This window comes from Aquarana catesbeiana, linkage group LG09 (assembly GCF_042186555.1).
Source record: "Aquarana catesbeiana isolate 2022-GZ linkage group LG09, ASM4218655v1, whole genome shotgun sequence".
In the NCBI taxonomy this organism is placed as follows: Eukaryota; Metazoa; Chordata; class Amphibia; order Anura; family Ranidae; genus Aquarana; species Aquarana catesbeiana.
Window position 1 is genome coordinate 255,836,858 of NC_133332.1, and position 25,472 is coordinate 255,862,329.

At 44.0% G+C, this 25,472-nt stretch overlaps 1 protein-coding gene across 10 annotated transcripts in view; it reads left to right on the forward strand.

The window, feature by feature from the left end:
• The window catches only part of VSIG4 (V-set and immunoglobulin domain containing 4), a 93,893-nt gene that overhangs the window by 60,531 nt on the left and 7,890 nt on the right, over positions 1-25,472 (forward strand). For 6 of the 10 annotated variants that reach the window (XM_073600221.1, XM_073600225.1, XM_073600224.1 and 3 more), the window contains 6 exons: positions 445-513; positions 2,154-2,225; positions 2,511-2,576; positions 16,741-16,872; positions 21,382-21,483; positions 24,447-24,468. In XM_073600221.1, the coding sequence (XP_073456322.1) occupies positions 445-513; positions 2,154-2,225; positions 2,511-2,576; positions 16,741-16,872; positions 21,382-21,483; positions 24,447-24,468 (463 nt within the window). The remainder of the gene's footprint in view (positions 1-444; positions 514-2,153; positions 2,226-2,510; positions 2,577-16,740; positions 16,873-21,381; positions 21,484-24,446; positions 24,469-25,472) is intronic. The other 4 variants (XM_073600228.1, XM_073600230.1, XM_073600223.1 and 1 more) reach the window with 3 other exon arrangements.

Here is a 25,472-nt window from a genome sequence, read left to right on the forward strand (position 1 = left end):
GTTGTGCTTAGCATCTTCATAGACAAGTACATGCTCCATCCTCTTTTTAGATTGCGCTGTAACTCATGCCAGGGTCTCCAATCTGTGCTGTGCCATGAGTATTTTAGCTCCAAGTAGTTGCTGCGCATTCAGTATGTGCTCGCCTAGGAGCATTTGCCTTGAACTGTGTATTGCTGGTTCTCCCTGCTTTTTCTGGTGTGCAGTTTGTTGCATGAGCGGGAGCTTGGGGAGTTGGTTTGCAAAGCTTTTTTTCTTGTCTTTCAAGTGATGCTGAAGGGTTTCTTTAAAATTGACCCTTCGGTTCCACTTTTTATAATTACCAATCTGAAATATGTTTTAATTTTTGCAGTTTTTTTCCTTAATATTGTGGTGTTTAATTCTGCCTAGTTTGAAAGTGTCCTTCCCTAATAGCACTATATATATGTAACTGTTATCTTATCACAGGAATCTTTATTACCGTCATTCCTGATGTAAAAGTTAGTTCTGTTGGCAAAGAACCAGACTTGACTACAGGTAAATTACTGTAGGTTCATCTGTGTTATACTGAGTGAGTGCAGACCTCTTTTGCTCTAGGATTGTTAAAATTAAAGCTTATTCTTTATAGTCACTTTGAATTTTAAAAAGACAACAGAATTTCTATTGCACATATATATATATAGTTATGTATGGGCGGCAGAGTTGCTTAGTTGGTAGGACTAGTGCTTTGCAGCACTGGGGTCCCCAGTTTTGGGTCCTGGTCAGGACACTACCTGCATGGAGTTGTGTGTTCTCCCTGTGCTTCCATGGGTTTCCTCCCACACTTCAAAGACATGCTAGCAGGATAATTGTTTTTTGTCCAAATTGTGCTTAGTATGTGTATGCATGCATGTGAGCAGAGCCACTGATAGGGGGGTAGAACCGGCCCTCCTATACCAGACCCGGGCCCCATTAGTTCAGTAGGGGGCAAAGGGGACTCTTTAAATACCTTTGGATGCACACATGGTATTTCCACGGGCTGTGGCGGCCAGCAATGATAAAAGTTCCCCGGGCTCATAATTTAAGCAGCTGGGGCTTGGGACAGAATGGGAAATATTTACTCGGTTCCAGGAGCAGGTGGAGTAATCCTTTGTGCCGTGGCTCCCAACAATATAATTAAAGTTCTTCTATATAAATCCCCTGGGCAGGCCAGAACTTTAATTTAATTGTTGGGAGGAGCAGCAGGGAGGACTACTACACCTTATTCCTTCAGCAAGCCCAGAACACCCTAGCCAATGGCTTGACAAAGGTGGAGAAGAGTTGAAATGCATTGCCTGGCTAATGTACATGTGTCCAGATGGAGGGAAGCAGTGAACTCAGCTTTCCCCATTAAAGAGAACCCTACAGCTGTGAACATTTTGCAGGATCCACAAATGGTGGTCACTGGGAAGAGTTCTGTTACAGCCCCACTGATGGCTTTGAAGAACTCTTTCTGGTGTCCACTGTTGGTGGATCCTGCAAAATTTGCACGGTGGTAGGGTCCTCTTCAATGGGGAACACTGAGTTCACTGATTACCTCCTCCTTGACACGTGTGCATTGGCCAAGCAACACATTTCAGAGTCTTTTAAACCTTTGTCAAGCTTCTGGCCAGAGTGCTCTTGGCTTGCTGACATCAATGGGCACCACTACTGGTGGGGATTTAGAAGAACTGTTGCCAATGTCTACTATTAGTGGATCCTGCACAATGTACACAGTGGTAGTGTCCTCTTAGATGGGGGAATGCTGAGTCCACAGCTTCCCCTCCTCCTGGACATGAGTGTGGTAACCAGGCAACACATTTAGGGGACCTCTCCACTTGTCAAGCCATTGGCCAGGGTGCTCTAGCCTTGCAATCATTAATGGACAACCAGTACTAACTGAGCCTTGTGAACTAAACTGACACATAAATGTTAATATATTGTGACATCCTTTGACTTTTAACTGAGTAAATGACCATGAAATGGAGTGGTCTGCGAATCTCCACTGAAGAGCAAATGTCAGCTGAGCAAAATTGCAGTATATACCAGCCCCCCATGGTGGCATATGCATTTCAGCTATATTTTGTTATATCTGTAGCCCTTTGTGCTCATATTATTGTAATATCCTGTAAGTTTACCTACCATTAATACTACTAATAGGAAATGTTTTGCTATCACAGAGAACCCAATTTCTAACATTGATGACCATAATAGGAAAATAACTCCTACAAAGAACTCACAAACTCTGACAGGTATAATGCTTACATTTGTATGACATTGTTTTTGTAAAATTGTTGGCCTTTTTGTTATTACTTTTTTTCCTTCCCTATCGTCAAAAGCCAAGGCTCCCCCAATCTGGGGTGCCTGTAGAGCGTTTGCCCATGAACGAGAAATAAAATGTGGAGTTAAAAATAATTTAAGGAAAAATAATTGCAAGAGCATCTAAAATGAAAGTGCTCTGAAATTTAGATTTTTTTTGTTAATACCCAATAAATGACTCCCTTATAATATTATTATCCTCTGCTTTGGTACCATAGAACAAACTGTTACTGAAACACCCCATATGGAAATGGAAACAACTGCATGGCGGGACCTTAATATAAGTAAATATCAACAAATGGTGTCACTGTATATGTAGCTGTTGATGATGCTGTTCACTTGCGCTTAGCATCTTTATAGACATGGGCATGCGCCGCCTTCTTTCTGAATTGTGCTGTAATTAAGGCCAGAGTCTTCAATGCATGCCATGCCATTAACAGGAGTATACTGTATTAGCTCCAAACAGTTGCTGCACACGCAGTATGTGTTCAACTAGGAGAATTCACTATATACCACCTTCTGTCGGCTCCTCCTGCTTGCTCTGGTGTTCAGCTTAGTGCTGCATTTTGTAGCTCAATTCTAAGGAGTTGGTCTTCCTTGCTTTTTCCTTGTTTGTAATATTATACTGGAGGTATTTAGGCTTATCTCTGGGAAATTTCTCAACATCACTCCCCATTCCAGTCCCAAATCAAAAATCAATAAACCCTTCTGAAGCACCATGATGAGTTCATCATCACCTGAACCTTTATAGCACCTCTTCCAGGACTGAAGACCAGTGACCCACCACTGCAGTCCATGCCTCCTGCTGACCAGTCTTGTTGTTTCCTCTCATCATGACATCATCTCACCACTGCTCTAGTCTTCAGGACCCTATGAGGATTCTACTGAATGATCCAATAGGAAGTGTCCATGTCACTAGGCAGCGATGTGGCCATCCAGCATATAACCCTTCCACTCTTTATTCCAGAAGACAGTAGAGTCAGGACCTGGAATGTCACATGACCACATTAAGCATTTGGGCTACTAAGTTGATAGTTTAATGGAAGGGGAGAAAGTATTTATAAATGGCATCTCCTCCATTTTTATCTGTTGATGACACTGTTTAGCTGCGCTTAGCATCTTCATAGATAGGTACACACTCTGCCTTTGTGTTATAATTCACGCCAGAGTTCGCACTGTGTGCCATGCCGTCAGCAGGAGTATGTTAGCGCCAAGTAGTTGCTGTGCATTTAGTGTGTATGCACTTAGATGCATTCCTCTATAAGGCCTCTTTCACACGAGGGATCCGTATGTCCGTTTTTCATCCTTCCATTTTCGGATGAAAAACGGACATACATTCATCCCTATGGAGCGTCGGATGTCAGCGGTGACATGTCCGCTGACATCCGACCCCGCTCCGATCCGAAAAGTGTAACGGAGGAAAAACCTACTTTTCCATCCGTTTTCGGATCGGATCGGGTGACGACGGACACTACGGTCCGTCATCATCCGATCCCCCCATAGGGGAGAGCGGCGCTCTGACAGGTCTGTCGCTGCACAGCGTGCAGCGATGGACCTGTCATCTTCCTGCTCAGCGGGGATCGGCGGAGCGATCCCCGCTGAGCAAGCGGGTGTTCACGGGGCGGATCATCACTGATCCGCCCCGTGAGAAAGAGCCCTAAGATGGTCAGTTGGCTTTACATAATTACATAGTTACATAGTTGGTGAGGTTGAAAAAAAGACACAAGTCCATCAAGTCCAACCTATGTGTGTGATTATATGATTATATGTCAGTATTACATTGTATATCCCTGTATCTTGCGGTTGTTTGGGTGCTTATCTAATAGTTTCTTAAAACTATCAATGCCCCCCCTGCTGAGAACACTGCCTGTGGAAGAGAATTCCACATCCTTGCTGCTCTTACAGTAAAGAACCTTCTACGTAGTTTAAGGTTAAACCTCTTTTCTTCTAATTTTAATTGGTGGCCACAAGTCTTGTTAAACTCCCTTCTGTGAAAACGTTTTATCCCTATTGTGGGGTCACCAGTACAGTATTTGTATATTGAAATCATATCCCCTCTCAAGCGTCTCTTCTCCAGAGAGAATAAATTTAGTGCTCGCAACCTTTCCTCATAACTAAGATCCTCCAGACCCTTTATTAGCTTTGTTGCCCTTCTTTGTACTTGCTCCATTTCCAGCACATCCTTCCTGAGGACTGGTGCCCAGAACTGGACAGCATACTCTAGGTGCGGCCGGACCAGAGTCTCGTAGAGGGGGAGAATTATCGTTTTATCTCTGGAGTTGATCCCATTTTTAATGCATGTCAATATTCTGTTTGCTTTGTTAGCAGCAGCTTGGCATTGCATGCCATTGCTGAGCCTATCATCTACTAGGACCCCAGGTCCTTTTCCATCCTAGATTCCCCCAGAGGTTCTCCCCCCAGTGTATAGATTGCATTCATATTTTTGCCACCCAAATGCATTATTTTACATTTTTCTACATTGAACCTCATTTGCCATGTAGTTGCCACCCCATTAATTTGTTCAGATCTTTTTGCAAGGTTTCCACATCCTGCGGAGAAGTTATTGCCCTGCTTAGCTTAGTATCGTCCGCAAATACAGAGATTAAACTGTTTACCCCATCCTCCAGGTTGTTTATGAACAAATTAAATAGTATTGGTCCCAGCACAGAACCCTGGGGGACCCCACTACCCACCCCTGACCATTCTGAGTACTCCCCATTTATCACCACCCTCTGAACTTGCCCTTGTAGCCAGTTTTCAATCCATGTACTCACCCTATGGTCCATGTCACCGGCCTTTATTTTGTACAGTAAACGTTTATGGGGAACTGTGTCAAATGCTTTTGCAAAATCCAGATACACCACGTCTACGGGCCTTCCTTTATCTAGATGGCAACTCACCTCCTCATAGAAGGTTAATAGATTGGTTTGGCAAGAACAATTCTTCATGAATCCATGCTGATTACTGCTAATGATATCGTTCTTATTACTAAAATCTTGTATATAGTCCCTTATTATCCCCTCCAAGAGTTTACATACTATTGATGTTAGGCTAACAGGTCTGTAATTCCCAGGGATGTATTTTGGGCCCTTTTTAAATATTGGTGCTACATTGGCTTTTCTCCAATCAGCTGGTACCATTCCAGTCAGTAGACTGTCTGTAAAAATGCGGAACAATGGTCTGGCAATTATTTGATTTGACATGCAGTTTCAATGGATGAACGGCTATGAAATTACTTAAGACACCATACCCACTAGGGCCCATAGAGAACCATTATTTTCTAAGTGCCCTATTCACACTACAATTAAAAGAGAAGTCCAGCCTGAGCTCGTTAGGCTGGGCTTCTCCTATGGGTCACAGAAGTGCAGTCCGTCTTCAGCCCGTTTTTTGGCAGAGAGCGGTCTGAAGTCAGCTCTCTGCTGACGTCACAGGAATCAGTCCCTGCACCGCGTCATCACGACAATAAAGTCTGGATCCGCCAGGTGCCTGGACTGATGCCTGTCTCAGTGACCTGCTGAGAGGCTGAAACGGCCGCTCCCCACCCCCTCCACAGCTCAGCGCTCTAGTGAGCATGGAGGAGCAGAGCAGAGAGCCGCTGACTGACAGGCAGCAGCTCTCCTCTCAGGGAGCTGAGGGTACTGTGTTCGATGGCTCGGTTCTCAATGCAGAGGCGCTAGGGGACAGATCCAGCATCCACCTAGGTAAGTATGATGGGCAAAAAATAAAAAAAAATAAAAAGAAACCCTTCTCTTAAAAGTGGAGACGTGCAGGAAATTGCAGCATGTGTGCATTGTTTTACACCAGTGTTCACCTCCATCTCCATCCGTTTGTTTCTATTCAGCTCCAGTGTGGTGCATAGAAATTAATGAAATGTCACTTTGTGACATCTCAATAAAGCTAAAAGCCAAACTGTAAAATAGGGTAATTTGTGCCTTGCATTGTAAAAAACACAAGGCATCGTCCCCACCACTCAAACGAAACATATACAAGCATAAGCATGAAATAACAGATTGTTTTAAAATGTGGACTACAGGTGAATCAATGTACACGCATTCATCTATTTATAAACAATTCACACAAACATCAGGAATAACCCCTGTAATGTTTGTGATACATGAAACATTTCATTTTCTATGTATTTCCTATGTTTATTAGCTCCATCTAGTTGCCATAATGTGGTATTTTCCTGAGTAAGGTACAGTGGGGATGGAAAGTATTTAGACCCCTTAAATTTCTCACACTTTGTTATATTGCAGCCATTTGCTAAAATCATTTAAGTTTATTTTTTTCCTCATTAATGTACACACAGCACCCCATATTGACAGAAAAACACAGAATTGTTGACATTTTTGCAGATTTATTAAAAAAGAAAAACTGAAATATCACATGGTCCTAAGTATTCAGACCCTTTGCTCAGTATTTAGTAGAAGCCCCTTTTGATCTAATACAGCCATGAGTCTTTTTGGGAAAGATGCAACAAGTTTTTCACACCTGGATTTGGGGATTCTCTGCCATTCCTCCTTGCAGATCCTCTCCAGTTCTGTCAGGTTGGATGGTAAACGTTGGTGGACAGCCATTTTTAGGTCTCTCCAGAGATGCTCAATTGGGTTTAAGTCAGGCTGTGCCATTCAAGAACAGTCACAGAGTTGTTGTGAAGCCACAACAACTAGCTGTGTGCTTAGCTGTGTGCTTAGGGTCATTGTCTTGTTGGAAGGTAACCTTCGGCCCAGTCTGAGGTCCTGAGCACTCAGCATTAATGAGGAAAAAAATGAACTTAAATGATTTTAGCAAATGGCTGCAATATAACAAAGAGTGAAAAATGTAATACTGAATACTTTCCGTCCCCACTGTATTTCAGAAAAATACAGTCTTCTGACCACTGGAGGGAGCTGAAGATGTGATATGATATGGGTTATTTCTAAGGTTTGTGCGAATGCTCAGCAATTCTTTTTGTTATAAACAGACCCTCAAGTCTCTGTTATACTGGAACAATAATCCCCAAATACCTATTTGGAGGATTTTCTATTTTAGTAAGTTGTAAACGGGGACAGACCAGGCAACTCTACTAAGCAGACTTTGGCTTCTTGAGAAAAGAGAGAAAAACAAGACCAACTACTCATCCAGATTTCTTAGAACAGCAAACCCAGACCCTGATGAAGGGGTATTTGTGTGTAACCCCCAAAACGTGTTGTCTGTTAAATTTTGATGAGCTCTATTATGACAAATAATAAATTATATCTGGACTGATAGATTCTATTGTGACAAATAAAAATTATACGCCCTGGGGAGCTCACCCTTTCTCTCTACTTAAAAAGACACTTGACCACCCTCTAACAGGACCTGTTTTCTTGTTTCAAAAAAATAAAATGTGATATATAGTGTTAGTAGTACACATAACTACATGTAGCACCCTCCTAGGTTAGAGAAGGCTGCTAGGTAAATTTGGTTTAATCAGTGGAGCAGGGGTTGATTATCTAGGGCTGCTCAGTGTTTCACACGCTGCTGTTCTGTTACTTCCTACTGTCTTGTAGAGCATTCTAGAAGTATAGTGGGAGGAAGGGCAGAACAGGCAGCCTAAATATTTATGGGACTTTAGCCAATCCCTGAGAAGATGTGCTCAGAAGGTGGAGAGAGCTCATAAATAGTCTGAGGCCTGAGCAGCAAGTGCAATGTTCCTGGGCCCAGGAGGAGACCCCTGTGAGGGGGCGCTGCCCCCTGGTGCCGGATCCTAAAGGAAACTGTGAGAAAAACACCAAAGGTCCAAACTTGGCTTAGCTTGGTGCAGATCTGTATCCAAGGATCAAGTTGGGTCTGGAGAAGCTCACTGGAGAGAGCCAGGAGGAAGTTGGTGGGAAAGAGTTCAGTTGTCCTATGGTGGTGTGAGTCTACATCTCCCTCACTAGGAGGAACCTGGTGGACATCAGCAGGAGGCAACCAATGATCCTGTGGCTGAGTGAGTAGAGGACCCCAGTGCTCAAGGAAAGCAACTGTGTGTGGTTTTTAACTCTGGAAGGAGTACCGGTCATCAACAGCATAAGAAATCCTGTGGGACATTCAACAGTCTGTGAAGTGCAACCAGAAATTGAGGAGCCCTCAAGTTATCCAGATTTACAGTTTCCGGATATCCCATGCTCCCTCTCCATATCCCAGTTTATTGTTCCTGATAAAAACCCTAAAAGAACTCCTGGACTGTTTTCTGAGCCAGTGGAAGAATGAGGAAAATGCTGTGTGCCTGGCTATGGGTGCTTTAAGTGGGGGAATAGGACTGTATTCGCCAGCTGCTCCTATGGGGGTGAGCTACATACATGATATGAGAGATAGAGAGAGATAACTGCAAGTATATCTGGAATGAAAATGTGCAATGCGGGTTTTAACACCTAACCAATGACTCCTCCTTTTGCTTTGGTACCATAGAAAATCCCATTACTGATAACCCAGATATGGAATGTGAGATCACCGTGCGGTGGGGTGATATCCCGAGTAATATATTAATAAATGGTGTGTTCATACTATAACTTTATACCTCATTCATATACATACTGTATGACCAAATGTTTATGGACACCTGACCGTTAAAGCTCTATGAGCTTGTTTGACATTCAATTCCAAAACCATGGACATTAATATGAAGTTAGCCCTCTTTTTGTGGCTATAAAAGCCTGCCATGTTTCTGGGAAGACTTTCCACAAGATTTTGGAGTGTATCTGTGGGAACCTGGCTCACAATTGCCATTCTAATTTATCCCAAAGGTGTTCAGTAGGGTTGAGGTCAGGTACTGATGTTGGATTAGAAGACCTGATCCCAAAAGTGTTTAGAAGGGCTGAGGTCAGGTACTGATGTTGGATGGGAAGATCTGATCCCAAAGGTGTTTAGTAGTGTTGAGGTCAGGTACTGATGTTGGATGGCAAGATCTGATCCCAAAGGTGTTCAGTAGTGTTGAGGTCAGGGCTCCATGATGGCCACTCAAGTTCCTCCACTCTAAAACTCATGGAGATGGCTTTGGACACAGTCATGCTGGAACAGAAAAGGGCCCTCTACAAACTGTTACCTTAAAGTTGAAAGAGTACAATTAATATGTCTTTTTATGCTGTAGGAGAAGTACCCTTCACAGATTCTTTAACAATTAGACAAGATGTCAAAATATGTTTGGTCCTATAGGCACTGTAGGTCTGATGGTCAGGTGTTTACCAACTTTAAGACATATAGTATATACTGTGTGTGACATTCTATCAAAAGGTGGGCATTATTGGCAACCATTTGCTCAGCATGTGTTCTCCTAGGAGCCTCTACTCTGTCCTGCATACTGTTGGTTCTTCCTACTTGGTCTGATGTACAGACTAAACTTTTGTTATTTTTTTTTATTTTTGAATTTAGTTGAGAGGGATTTGAACCCCTGTCAGTTTTTATTGCTGTCTGTGCCCCCATTAGGTAGATTGATCCCTTTCTATTTGTCCGATTTACCATTATCACTGAAAGAGGAAGTAAAGGAAAATCCCAAATTTTTGGTTGACATCAGAACAGTAAGGCCTCATGTACACTGCTGCTGGTAAACAGACGTTTAGGAGCAGTTGGGAGTTTTTTTCAACTGCCCCTGAACTCTCCTCTGTTATCTTATCAGTACATGTACACAGGGTAGTTTACAGTAGTTTCTAGGCAGTTGAGTTTAGAGGCATTTTTTGGAATGCAAAAAAATCGGTTCAGAAGCTGAGTTTACAGGCATTTCAAGCACCAAACGCTTCTAAACGCGGTAAATCGCGTTTAGCTGCGTTTCGTTTTTCATTTTTGGCTATTTTTTGTTTTTTTAAACACCTCTAAATGCAAATGCAGCATGTAAACGCGGCAAAACAAAGGTTTTAAATGTCGGTTACTATCTGTCAAGTTAAATAGTTCAGGAAAGGTTGTAAAAACGTCCCGTGTACATGAAGCCTAATAGAAATCTTCTAATGGAGCCTCTAGTTCTGGTGATACCCCAGGACTCCCTAATTTTGGAGGGATTTCCTCTCACTTCATGTTTTGACTATGGGACAGGAAGTGAAGGAAAATCTCCCCAATGGGACACAGATGGCAAAAAAAATACATGACAGGTGTTATAATCCTCCCTTACGCTATCTCAAAATTAAAAAAAAAATTATGCCTTTAGTGACACATTAATGCTACTTATTTCTACCTGGTGAATTGGAATTGTTGCCTTGCATTTTCCTTGTCCACCACTTGATGATGGAGATATTAACTAATCAAGAACAATACCTGTTCTGTGGATGTAAGTCTTTAGAAGTGGGCATTTCTGGGCAGGATGCATTTGTAAGGCCCGCATGTGATGGCGAGCCTCCATGATTACAAGAACGGAAATCAATGAATGAAATGGGTGTGCTGGATGTTTGCTAGATGTCCTTCCAGCCAGAAAATGAGGTGAGCTCTATCTGACTTGCTGCAGCTTCTAATGCACATTGTGAGAAACTTACACTGTGCAGTGAAATCAGAGTAATTAATTTCAGTACAAGACGCCTGACAATGGTGCAAGATGAAGGAGAAGGCTTCAGGTCAGTTTTAAAAGGAATATCCCAAGCTTTGTATGCCTCCTCCATTTGCACCATGACATATCTAAATATGGAAAAAATGACACAACTCCATCAACCTTGCCTGGAGAACATCATCCACTAAAACTCATCCACTAGAAGGCCAGAGATACACAGCTAAGAAGAAAGAAGTTGTGCATAGGAGAACGTTGGAAAAAAGACGCCATTTATACAAAAAGAATTCCTAGACTGATTAAACCAAAATGTACCTTTTTGACCTTAGCACAAAACATCTGGCAGAAGGCCACCACTACTCCTTAGGCCTCTTTTACACAAATTGGACAGTCCATTCACCCCATGGACCGATGGGTGTAAACAGACTTGTGTCTGTTTACACCTGCCTACCTATGGTCTGGTCAAGTCCGCTAAAAACAAACAGAAGGGGATCCGTCCTCCTCCATCTAGGTGGATCCGAGGGCAGTCAGGTGTAAATGGACAATGGAGTCTATTTACTCCTGGCCGCCCATAGAGCAGAGTGGGCTCTGTCCATGTCTGCTCTATATAAACTGAGTGGACGTGGATGGCTCATCTGCCCGCTCTGCTCTGATAAGCATGGGATCAGGGAACAGATCCCTGCTAATCTCAATGGTGTCTGCCCTGTGTGAATGGGAGCCTTAACCCAATATCTTCAATGTGAAGCATGGTGGTGGAAGCATTGTGTAGCTTTCCCTAGGCAGAGACAAGGAACTGGTCTGGGGATGGGGGAGGCAAATATGGGACATTCTAGTGGAAAATCTCAGTCTCAGATCTGAGACTGAGTTGGAGGTCCAATGTCCAGCAGGACACAGACCCAAATAAAGCCAAAATTACTGTACAGTAGTTTAAAACCAAGAACCCAATGTCTTAGCATGGCTCAGGAAAAGCTCAGATTTAACGCATTGCAGAATTTAAAGGCAAGGTTTTACTGTTCACCAAATGATATCCAAAAATTAGCAGGACCCAGATGTCCAATGCTGGCTGAGTATTTCCATAAATGACTGCACCTTTAGTTGCAGCCAAATGTGTCTCTACTAAGTAATTTTACTGGGTAGAAGGTAAGTATTTAAAGTGGATCTTCGCTCTCTCCTCAACTTTCCACCGTTCACCTTCTACCCCCGTACTCACAGATTTAGATGGGGTTTTTTTGGAGGGGAGAACAACTTTTTTGGGGACCTCTCCCGTTTCTTCCTGGTTTCTCTTCTAGACGAGAATGATGTTTACAATGCTGCAACCTCCTGGGATACCTACGCCATGGATCCCAGAAGGCCACAGGGTATACTCTCTGGAGCATGAGCCATGCTGAGTTATCAGGAGATGCCGGATATTCCTTCATGGGTTTTGCAGCTGCCCCGCTGATGATGCATCAGGACACATGCGGATCATCACAAGGCCCCTGCACAACCCGGAAGAAACAGCAACCAGCTCCCCCATGACATGAAGATGAACTGGGGGTGCTACAATGAAGCGGTGGATCTTGTGAGGACACCACTGGATCACCAGAGGCGAGTATGTTGGTTGTGCACAACCCAGATGAAGCGGTAAGAGGAGGGTGGGGGGATGGTGGTGGGATTTGGGAAGGGGGGAGGGAGTAAAGTTCTTCTAAGTATACAGCAAATGTGTTTGATTAAATGGTAAATACAGTGACTTTTAATTTTATTTTATTGTATTACATTTACAGGTTTAAAACTGATAGATATTATATTTCTTTTTACTGTTCATATATAAATTCTTTATTTTCCAAATAGCCATTTAATACATGGTGTACTGGTGACATTGGTGTCACTAATTACTTTGGGCTTTTGAAATTATGTTTGAAGCCTTGCAGAGCGGGTGAAGAGTGGTGATGATCTTGGCCTTGATCTTGGCCTACTGGCTGGAAATATAAATTGTTTATGAATATTAATATATATATATATATATATATATATATATATATATATATATATATATATATATATATATATATATATATATATATACCGATCAGCCATAACATTAGGACCACCCACCTAATATTAAGTATGGCCCCTTTTGCTAAAACAGCCCTGACCCACTGAGGCATGGACACCAAAGTAACATCCACATGGATGGCAGGATCCAAGTTTTCCCAGCAGAACATTGCCTAAAGCATCACATTGCCTCTGCCAACTTGCCTTCTTATTCCGCATCCTGGTGCCATCTCTTCCCCAGGTAAGTGACGCACACGCACCCGGCCATCCACATGATGTAAGAGAAAAGGTGATTCATCAGACCAGGCCACCTTCTTCCGTTGCTCTGCAGTCCAGTTCTGATGTTCATGTGACCATTGTGGAAGCTTTTGGCTGTGAATATGGGTCACATGGGCTTCACAGCCCCATACATAACTAAACTGCGATGCCCATTTTTTTTCTGCGTTCACCACAACAACTTAATGGACAACATGTTCACTTGCTGCCTAATATATCCCACCAATTTTTAGTTGCCATTGTATCGAGATATTCCCTTTACCTGTCAGTGGCCATATATACACACACTGATGAGCCACAGCATTCTGACCACTGACAGGTAAAGTGAATAACCTTGATTATTTTAACAATAGCCTCTGAAAGAGGGTGTGATATTTCAGGCTTTAGGTGAACATTTTGGCCCTAAAGTTGGTGCGTTGAAAGCCAAAAAATGGGCAAACGTAACGATTTGAGCGACTTTGACAAGGGCCAAATTGTAATGTCTAGGCAACTGGGCCAGAACAACTCCAAAACTGCGGCTCTTGTGGTCTTGTAGGATGTTCCTGGTCTGCAGTGGTCAGAACCCACCAAAAGTGGCCCAAGGAAGTAAAACTGGCAAACAAGGGACAGGCGGCCAAGGGTTTTTGATGCATGTGGGGAGCAAAGGTTGCTCTGTAAAGCCTGATCCAATAGAGGAGCAACTGGAGCTCAACTGGAGCTTGCTAATACTGGTTCTGATAGAAAGGTGTCAGAACACACAGTGCATCGCGATTTGTTGTGTATGAGGCTGCATAGCTGCAGACCGGTAAAGTGCTTTGTCCACAACCAAAAGAGCCTACAATGGGCACCTAAGCATGAGAACTGGACCACAGAGCAATGGAAAAAGGTGTCCTGGTCTGATGAATCAGGTTTTCTTTTACATCATGTAGATGGCTGGGTGTGAGTGTGTTGCCTACTTGGGGAAGGATGCACTATGGGCATACCGCCCAACTTTTTTGGATGGGAATGAGGGACACCTATTAGCAAAAGTATGTAGGCATAGGACATACCTCCTGCCAAGCCCTCTTAAAGGAGAATTATACAAAAAAAAGATGAGTTAAACCCACAAGTGCTTTTTTTTTAAACAATAATATACATATATACTGGTGTTAAGAAATTAAAATTCAGAATATATATATATATATATATATATATATATATATATATGTTTAGCACTGAGAAAAACTTTTTGAAAGATGTAAAGGGGTAGATTTATTAAAACTGATGCACTCAGAATCTGGTGCAGTTGTGCATGGTAGCCAATCGGCTTCTAACCTCAGCTTGTTCTATTAAGCCTTGGCAATAAAACCTGGAAGTTGATTGGTTTCTATGCAGAAGTGAGCCTGATTTTGCACTCTCCAGCTTTAGTAAATAAACCCCAAAGTGCGTTTTACATACAGCTATATAGAGCAGACCAAAATGAGGAGGGCAGAGGGACTTTGTTCCAAATCAGGGACAGTCCCTCAAAATCAGAGACAATTGGGAGCTATGACTAAGGGAAGACTGCAAGCCGACAGAGGCAGTCATCTGCTACTGACTGATAGGTGCCAGATAACACAGCATACCTTCAGAGGTCTGGTGCTCTTCAATCTCGACGGATCAGAGTTGTTTTGGTGGGAAAAGGGGGACCTACTCAATATTAGGTGGGTGGGCATAATGTTATGGCTAATCGGTGGTGTGTGTATATGTATATAGAGAGAGAAGAGAAAATATTTTGGTATACTAGTGCCCTCTAGTGGTTTCAAAATATGCAGTCCTAAAACCATCAATTAGAAGTACAGTACGTCCTGAAAGGCGTCTCTTGAGATTTATGCTACAGTATCTCACAGAAGTGAGTACACCCCTTATATTTTTGTAATTTTTTTATTATATCTTTTCATGTGACAACATTGAAGAAATTACACTTTGCTACAATGTAAAGTAGTGAGTGCACAGCTTGTATAACAGTGTAAATTTGCTGTCCCCTCAAAATAACTCAACACACAGCCATTAATGTCTAAACCACTGACAACAAAAGTGAGTACACCCCTAAGTAAAAAAAGGTCAAAATTGGGCCCAATTAGCCGTTTTCTCTCCCTCGTGTCATGTGACTCGTTAGTGTTACAAGGTCTCAGGTGTAAATGGGGAGCAGGTGAGTTAAATTTGATGTTATCGCTCTCACTCTCTCATACTGGTCACTGGAAGTTCAATATGGCACCTCATGGCAAAGAACTCTCTGAGGATCTGAAAAAAAGAATTGTTGCTCTACATAAACATGGCCTAGGCTTTAAGAAGATTGCCAAGACCCTGAAACTGAGCTGCAGCACGGTGACCAAGACCATACAGCGGTTTAACAGGACAGGTTCCACTCAGAACAGGCCTCGCCATGGTCAACCAAAGAAGTTGAGGTCACATGCTCAGTGTCATATCCAGAGGTTGTCTTTGGGAAATAGACGTATGAGTGCTGCCAGCATTGCTGCAGAGGTTAAAGGGGTGGGGGGTCAGCCTGTCAGTGCTCAGATCATACGCCGCACACTGCATCAAATTGGTCTGCATGGCTGTCGTCCCAGAAGGAAGCCTCTTCTAAAGATGATGCTCAAGAAAGCCTGCAAACAGTTTGCTGAAGACAAGCAGACTAAGGACATGGATTACTGGAACCATGTCCTGTGATCTGATGAGACCAAGATAAAGTTATTTGGTTCAGATGGTGACAAGCGTGTGTGGCGGCAACCAGGTGAGGCGTTCAAAGACAAGTGTGTCTTGCCTACAGTCAAGCATGGTGGTGGGAGTGTCATGGTCTGGGGCTGCATGAGTGCTGTCGGCACTGGGGAGCTACAGTTCATTGAGGGAACCATGAATGCCAACATGTACTGTGACATACTGAAGCAGAGCATGATCCCCTTCGAAGACTGGGCCGCAGGGCAGTATTCCAACATGATAACCACCCCAAACACAACCCCAAACACACAAGACGACCACTGCCTTGCTAAAAAAGCTGAGGGTAAAGTGATGGACTGGACAAGCATATCTCCAGACCTAAACCCTATTGAGCATCTGTGGGGCATCCTCAAACGGAAGGTGGAGGAGCACAAGGTCTCTAACATCCACCAGCTCCATGATGTGGTCATGGAGGAATGGAAGAGGACTCCAGTGGCAACCTGTGAAGCTCTGCTGAACTCCATGCCCAAGAGTGTTAAGGCAGTGCTGGAAAATAATGGTGGCCACACAAAATATTTACACTTTGGGCCCAATTTGGACATTTTCACTTAGGGGTATACTCACTTTTGTTGCCAGCGGTTTAGACATTAATGGGTGTGTGTTGAGTTATTTTGAGGGGACAGCAAATTTACACTGTTATACAAGCTGTACACTCACTACTTTACATTGTAGCAAAGTGTCATTTCTTCAGTGTTGTCACATGAAAAGATAGAATAAAATATTTACAAAAATGTGAGGGGTGTACTCACTTTTCTGAGTTACTGTATATATATTTTTATCTCAATCTCTTTCTTAATATCCGTGAATATTTTATTTTCATTTTTTTATATTCTCTTTTTTTTGTTGCTAATGACTGTTTGTAGTTCTATTACTTCCTGCATTTTGTATGCACATATTGCCTTGTACATATGTTACATAAGTAAGTTTTTTTTGTTTTCCTTTTTACACAATAGGAGCTTCCAGTGAAGATGACTCAGCCATTGCCAGGACAAAACAACCCAGGAAGTTCAATTCAAGCTCATTTCCCGCATACTCATTTACCACTCACGTTATGCACAATAACCCACCAGCTGAAGCCATTAAAAGTAAGTTGAAGAAAGACATTATCGGTGTAATGGACTTTTATTAGGATACTTGTGTTGCAAAGACAGTGTGTCTTTAATACTGAACTCCAGGCAAACCCCCTAAACACACATGAAATATATATGGGTGACATTTTACCTGTCCATCCAGTCCTGATTTATACAGCTCTGCCACACATCACAGTCAGATGGATGGAACTACTTTCACTGTTACAGTTATAGACTGTAGATGGCGCTTGCACTAGTTGTATTTAACAGAAAAAATAAATAAATATATATATTTAACAATGGTAAGAAGACAGCATCCTAAATAACTACTTGACCCCCAGGCCAATTCTGAGATTTCTGTCATACAAGTAAAAATCTGCATTTTTTTGCTAGAAAATTACTTAGCGTTGCATATGATGGCACAGTGGCTGCAATTGATGGGCACAGCGGCTGTATTTAATGGGCACAGTGGCTGTATTTGCTGGGCACAGTGGCTGCATATGATGGGCACAGTGGCTGTAATTGATGGCACAGTGGCTGTATTTGCTGGGCACAGTGGCTGTATTTGCTGGGCACAGTGGCTGTATTTGCTTGGCACAGTGGCTGCATATGATGGGCACAGTGGTTGTATATGATGGGCACAGTGGCTGCATATGATGGGCACAGTGGCTGCATATGATGGCACAGTGGCTGCAATTGATGGCACAGTGGCTGCAATTGATGGACACAGTGGCTGTATTTGATGGGCACAGTGGCTGTATTTGATGGGCACAGTGGCTGCATATGATGGGCACAGTGGCTGCATATGATGGGCACAGTGGCTGCATATGATGGGCACAGTGGCTGCATATGATGGGCACAGTGGCTGCATATGATGGGCACAGTGGCTGCATATGATGGCATAGTGGCTGCATTTGATGGGCAAGTGGCTGCATTTGATAGGCACAGTGAGGCTGTAATTGATGTTTTTTTTCTGAATTTTTCAGTTTGTTTGCGCACCCCCAAAAATTTTAAGCACCAGCCACCACTGATGCAACCACTGTGCCCATCATATGCAACCACTGTGCCCAGCAAATGCAGCCACTGTGCCCAGCAAATACAGCCACTGTGCCCATTATATGTGGCCATCAAATACAGCCACTGTGCCATCACTTTTTTCGGCTGAATAAAAAAAAGATACCAGGGTCATGACTGCAGCCATGGTCCCAGTATTACCACTTCAACCTGAGGACATGCAGACATGTCCTACAGGTGGGAAGTGGTTAACTGCTGACAGAGTGTAGGTAAGTGGTCATGTCCTATAGTACAGTACTCACATCAGTGTCATCAAAACACTTCAAAGATTGTGATGCTTCATTACTTTCAGGCATCTTATACCAGTAAATAGCAATTTTAATTTTCACTGTAAGTACCTATACATCCTTCCCTTCCCTCAACAATAACGTATCGCTAACACATATGGCCAAGAGTTTGTGAGCATCTTGACCATCACACCTAAATGAGCTTGTTGGACATCCCATTCCAAAACCACAGACATTAATATGAAGTTGTGCCCCTGTTGTGGCTACAACAGTCTCCACTCTTTTGGGAAGGTTCTCCACAAGATTTTGGAGGGTGTCTGTGGGAATGTGTACCCATTATTCCAAAGTAGCATTTGTGAGGTTAGATACTGATGTTGGATGAGAAGACCTAGCTTACAGTTGGCGTTCTCATTCATCCCAAAGATGTTTAGTAGGGTTGAGCTTAGGGTTCTGCGCCAACCACTCAAGTTCCTCAACACCAAACTAGTGAAGTCATGTCTTAATGGAGATTTCTTTGCACACAGGGGCATAGTCAAGCTACAAAAACAAAAGGGTCTTCACCAAACTGTTACCACAAGTTTGGAAGAACACAATTGTCTAAAATGATCAGGAAACGCCTGAACTCAATCATTTGGGGGAGATGGCCACATAAGTTTGGCCTTGCTTTATCACCTATGAACCAGAGATACATCAAAGCTTAACTTGTGTCTGTATGTAAAAATTGCTATCTGGTTGCACCTCTTCTACATCTCATAGACTAGGTTAGGGGGTAAGGAATGAAGTAAAATACTTACCTGACTCCCAGCTGTTGCTGTGTTCCTCCTGTGTTCCTCCTGTTGTACAACTAGTCCCACAAAGTCGCTCACCGGTTGCAGACTCTCCAATGTCATCACCTTCAATGCAGTGCCAGCAGTTGTGTTCGGGGATGTGGCCAGGCGTGTTCAGACACTACAGTAGTCCGAACCCGTTTAAACTGTTCCGCCAGGAAGTTGCCACTGTGGACTTAAATCTTAAGCGGCCAAGGCATTCCTCACAGCCGCAAGTATACGTGTGGCTGTGGGGAGGGCAATGCCTTGGCTTCCTATGACTAGTGATCTGCAATGACAGCTTCCTTGTGGGATAGCTCAGGGGGGTTTGAACTAGTATCCAAACAAGCCTGTGCTCATCCCCAGTCTTTTATAGCAGGTGAGGACTAATAAGGCCTGCCCACGGAGAAGTGCGGATGAGAGCACCGGCTGCTGGGGGAACAAGGAATAAAACAATGCATTTCTTTTTATTCCTTCATATTATAATTCTTGTTTCTTCCCCCCTAGACCACATGTGTCAAACACAAGGCCCATAGGCTGAATTTGGCCTGCCAGGCCATTTCAGAACGTGGGGGGAGATGAGGGCTGTGGAGGGAAGTGTGTGTAGAGATGGGGAATGAGTGAGAGTGGTGCAGAGGTCAGAGCTGAGCAGGGGTGGAAGTGAGATGTGGACAGCCTGTAAAAGAGCTGAACCCTGCAAACTGTTAATACTACATCTCTAAACTCTACATTCTGTATGTAATGCACTCCTCAACCCTGCACTCTATACACAGCACACCCCTGATCTCTGTACTCAGTATGTTGCAAACCCCTGAACCCTGCACTTTTGCATTGCGCATAGGTCACCCCTGAACTCTGCACTCTGTACATAGTGCACCCCCAAAACTGCACTCCTCACACACCATGCCCCTGAACGCAGCACGCTGTACATAGCGCACCCCTGAACTCTGCACTCTGTGCATAGAGCACCCCTGAACTCTGCACTCTGTGCATAGAGCACCCCTGAAACTGCAAATGTTATGTAGCACACCAGTAAACTTTGCACTCGGTATGTAGCGCACTCCTGAACTTGGTAAGCAGTGCACCCCTGAAATCTGCACTCAGTACATAGCATACCTTTGAACTCTGCACTTGGTACATGGCAGACCCCTGAACTCTACTCTCCCTAAATCTTGCACTCTGTACACAGAGCACCATTAAGCTCTGTACAAAGCGCACCCCTGAACTCTGCACACAGCGCACCCCTGAACTCTGCACTCTGTACACAGCGCACCCCTGAACTCTACACTCTATACACAGCGCACCCCTGAACTCTGTACACAGTGCACCCCTGAACTCTGCACTCTGTACACAGTGCACCCCTGAACTCTGCACTCTGTACACAGTGCACCCCTGAACTCTGTACACAGTGCACCCCTGAACTCTGTACACAGTGCACCCCTGAACTCTGTACACAGCGCACCCCTGAACTCTGTACACAGCGCACCCCTGAACTCTGTACACAGCGCACCCCTGAACGCTGCACTCTGTACACAGCGCACCCCTGAACGCTGCACTCTGTACACAGTGCACCCCTGAACTTTGCACTCTGTGCACAGCGCACCCCTGAACTCTGCATTCTGTACACAACGCACCTCTGAACTTTGTACTCTGTACATAACACATCACTGAGCTCCACACATATTGCATTCCTGGTATTTATGGCCTTTTTAGGATCCTCCCACTGTTAGTACAATTTGGCCACCTCCATCGTTTGATGCGGTTTAGTGGGAAATTGGGCATGATTGAGTTCCTGCACCTAGCCCCGGATAAATGTATATAGTCTTATGCCCTGTACACACAATCAGACATTCCGACAACAAAATTTTTTCCGACGGGTGTTGGCTCAAACTTGTCTTGCATACGCGCGGTCAAACAAATCTTGAAGGAAATTCCGAACGTCAAGAACGCGGTGACGTACAACGCGTACGACGAGCCGAGAAAAATTAAGTTCAATAGCCAGTGCGGCCCTTCTGCTTGATTCCGAGCATGCCTGGAATTTTGTGCGTCGGAATTGTGTACACACGATCGGAATTTACGACAACAGATTTTGTTGTCGGAAAATTTGAGATCCAGATCTCAAATTTTGTGTGATGGAAATTCCAATGGAAAATGCCCGATGGAGCCTACACACGGTCGGAATTTCCGACAACAAGCTCCCATCGAACATTTTCCGTCGGAAAATCCGACCGTGCGTACGGGGCATTGCAGATACAACCGGCCCTTTGAGGGCAACCATTATGCTGATGCCGCCCATAATGAAATGGGGTTTACCACCCCTGCCCTAAAAGCTGACTGCCAAATCCGCCTTAACATATTAGGGCAGAGTATTAATAATTGAAAATGAACGTGTCTCTTTTGTTGTTTTCTCTCGACAGGCTCTGGAATATCTTTGTACATTCTTATTATTGGTTTACTCTGTATAGTATCGGTTTTAATCGTCACTATTGTTCTGATTGCCAGAAGAAGGAAAACGAAGAGTAAGTTGCTGTAAAAATGCTGTAGATGTCATGCATGAATAACAAAATATGCAGTAACAGTATTTAAAAAAAAAAAATGGAGTGATGTGTGTCCCAGCAACGACCTTTACATTGTGCGCTTAACAGACCCCATTTTGAATAGGATTTATGGTTTTCTGAACAACATCATCGATGTGGAATTCAGGTGTCAAACTGCGTTTCTGTAGATGTGACTCCTTTTCCTTCATAATGTATCTTCGGAGTGTACTCTTTGCTTATTGCTTGCATGTTCCTGTTTGTTATGTTGTACAAGACACATTGTGAAGGCCGTCGCTTTATGAAGAATAGCTAATAGCAGTTAACCACATTTTACTGGGCTTGTCTTGCAATGTTGAACTTAGTTTTAAAGAGGAACTGCAGTCCACTCACATAATTTTGTTATAAACACATCTTTGCCATTCTGAAGCTTCCCTCCATCCACTTTGCATATTATTTTATATATACTGTGATTCTGTACTTGCCAAATATGCTGCAGAAATGCTACCGTCACAAAGCATTGCAACCGTGGCGTGTAAAACACCCTCATCCGCTGCCATTGCAGTTTGTTACCCCAACATTTTATATTCCTGATATGTGCCTGTTGTACCATGTACTTATATGAGAAATGATCCTGTTCTCTTTGTATTGCTTCTTTTATGTGAAATCCCTGGTGTTTCTGCCAGTCCCTCTTCTTTTCTATTAAAAACTGACCACTAAGCAGAAGAGTACATCGTGGTCAGTTCTCTAGCTATGCTGGGAACTCAGTGTACTCTCCTCCAATGATCAAACTTGTCCTGACACACCCCGCTGCACAGCCATTCACTGGGAAGCTCAGTGTGCTGCTGCTGCTCCTCCCCCAGCTTTTATGCAGCTGAGAACAGAGGGAATGTGATCACTTATAAAAAAGTTAAAAAAAGGTATTTATCTTCTTTTTTTTTTTTTTTTTTTTTTTTATACCTATACAAAAATGTTTTGCCTCTCATTTCTATTTTAAACTAAATGGGCTGTTTTACAAGGTGATCGTTTACAATCACGTTAAGGGGGGGGTGGTTGGAGGGTGGTTGGAGGGTTCTACCACTCAGCCAACCACTCATTTTTAACAACCCCCCAACCACATGTCTAAATGAGACCTTAGAAAAGTGCAAAAAAAGACCTGTTGATCTGCCAGAAATCCATCGCGCTTGTAATGTCCCGTGCTCTCTGCATGTAGTGCAATCAACTTCCATGCAGCCGGGGCTGCCTGATTTTCTCTGTGGACTACAGAACACCTCCCCCCATATCATACAGATGAGGAGAGGGGGAGGGTTTCTTCAGTCTTGTCTTAGGATAACAATGCTGCTTCTCCTGTTATACAGTGTGGTGAGTGAGCAATACCATCCTTCTACAGGAAGTGTGTTACTGGCAGGATCACCGAGTCATAGTAAGGGTGAAAAAAAAAAACGAATGCAGCCGTCACATCCAAGGAGTTTAGATGCACAATCCAATAAATCTTTATCCAACCAGGCAGGACATTGTACTACCTAGACATTGGCTGATCTAACCGAGATTGTGCAATCAGATTGCAACATGTATGACCAGTTTTAGTACTACATACAACACTTATTTAAAGCTGAGCTGGCTTTTCCAGTGCTTTTATTCACAATTAGGCCTCATTCACACATTCGAGGGCCGTATTTACCAGCACAGGGATCACAGGTGTTCCGTGTATCTGTGTGCAGACAAGTCTCATTGATGGGATTGGGATGAAGCGTGTGTGTGGGTCGGGGTGCATGACCCTCAATGCAGTCATTGTGCGTTCAGTGCCATATACGCTCATGGATGTCCAATTGAGGGTAGTGTCTGTGTTCATGCAGCCGCTGCATCCCCATTGACATCAATGGGACTTGACTTCACAGAGATGTACGGAACACCTGTGATCCCCGTGCCCCCCCCCCCCTGTAATGTCCTCTGCCCCTCCCCCCCTCCCCCCGTAGTGTCCTCTGCCCCCCCCCCCGTAGCAGGATCCTCTGCCCTGCCCCCCCCCCGTAGCAGTATCCTCTGCCCCCCCTCCCCTCCACAGTAGTGTTCTGTACCCCCCAACGCAGTGTCCTCTGCCTCCTTCACATCATCCCCACCCCCCCTGTAGTGTCCTCTGTCCCTCTCCCCCCCTCACCCCCTCCCACTGTAGTGTCCTCTGCCCCCCCATAGCAGTATCCCCACCCCCCACAGTAGTGTTCTGTACCCCCCCAACGCAGTGTCCTCTGTCCCCCCTCCAACAGTGTCTCCTCTGTCCCCTTCACATCACCCCCCCCCCCACATACACACACACACACACACACACACACACACACATAGCGCTGTGTAGGTAGCACTTTCTACCTGAAAAAATGAATAACAATGAATGGCGCCCTGTGAAATCAGTGAACAAACATAATAAAAGTTGCCCCTTTAAAAGTGAACAATTTACCAAATGCTGTGGAAAAATGATATTAAACGATGAGGCACTAGTGATGTTCAGTAAATAAAAAATGCAAATACAAATAAATAACAAGCTAAAAGTCCATATGTGTTAAATCTGAACACCAAATTGTGATGCTCAAAATCGGATTCCTAGTTCTTCACCACAAGTGCTCCAGAGATGGGTGGCCACTCACCAGAGAATTGTGACCCCTTTTTACAGGAAGGTCAAACAGCGCTTCTGGAATACCAATGTATTCCACTGACAGCACAGATCCACTCCACCACCACCGTATTCGTAGACCAGCTCCTTGCGGTCGACCACGATCATTGGCTTACTGACCCCCAGCTTACACTGTGGTGCCCCCCTTTGTGAACAAAGCTTTAGAAGAGCTGCTGTTACCCACATCAAAGGATTCATATTCAAGAGAACAAAACACTAACAAATACACACTGTAAACCAGTCTGAAATTTGTGATAACGATTTCCTTTCTTTTTTTTTTTTTCAGGTTTCAACTACGACCTACCCACGTAAGTTCAAGAAAATTAATTTTTGTACTCTGAAAAGAAACTGGTGTGTCAGACACTGTTTTTTTGATGACCAGAATTTGCCATTTTGGGGTAGGGATGGAAAATGATGGTAATACTTGGTGGTTTTTAGGTATGCACTGGGCTTAAAGTTCATTGCACTTCATTTTTTAAACTTGCTTTCTTTTTTTGGAAAGTGGAAGTTCCGCATTAAGCACTCCTTAACCCCCAATATGCCACATTTGGCATGTCTTTTTTTTTGGGGGGGGGGGGGGAGCAGGTACCTAGTTTTGACAGGTACCCAGCTCCCACTTCCACTCAGGCCGCCTAGGTTACTCGAGCGGAAGTTTTCCTCTCCCCCTCCATCCCTGCAATCTTCTGGGACATGTCACAGGTCCCAGAAGATTGCCCGGCCATTGAGGAGGCTCAGCGTGACTCACCCATGTGCAGTGAGCTTCCGACTGTGAAGTAGGGTTGCCACCTGTCCAGGATTCACCCGGACAGTTCGGGTTTGGAATCATGTGTCCGAGTTCCAGACTGCCTGAAACCCGGACACATTATTTAGACTGGACTATGGTTTTCCAGCAGGGTTGCTGGCTGCAGTTGTCTAAGCTGAGAGTGTCTGTTACACTGTCCAAAGCCAGCACTAACAACCCGCCTCAAACACACACAGACAGGAGAGGAGAGAGGGTGCGATCTGTGCCTCTTCCCCCCACCCCTACCCTTCTGTGTCTGCCCACACTCCAATCCTCAGCACTGTGCCTCAGAATAAGTAAGTTGGTGCCAGAAATTTGAAGTCCAGCAGCCTCAGATACATCTGGATGAGAGGTGCTGACTGCCAAGGGGTGAGTGAGCTCACCATCCATCCCTGTCTGTAACTGAAGTCTCCCCCCTTCTCTCTCCTGCCTCTAAATAAGTACACTAAGGCAAATCAGGGTTGTCAGAGCACCCCTTACATCAGATTTCCCCTTTACAGCAGAGGCCACAGTGTTTCCCCTTACATCAGA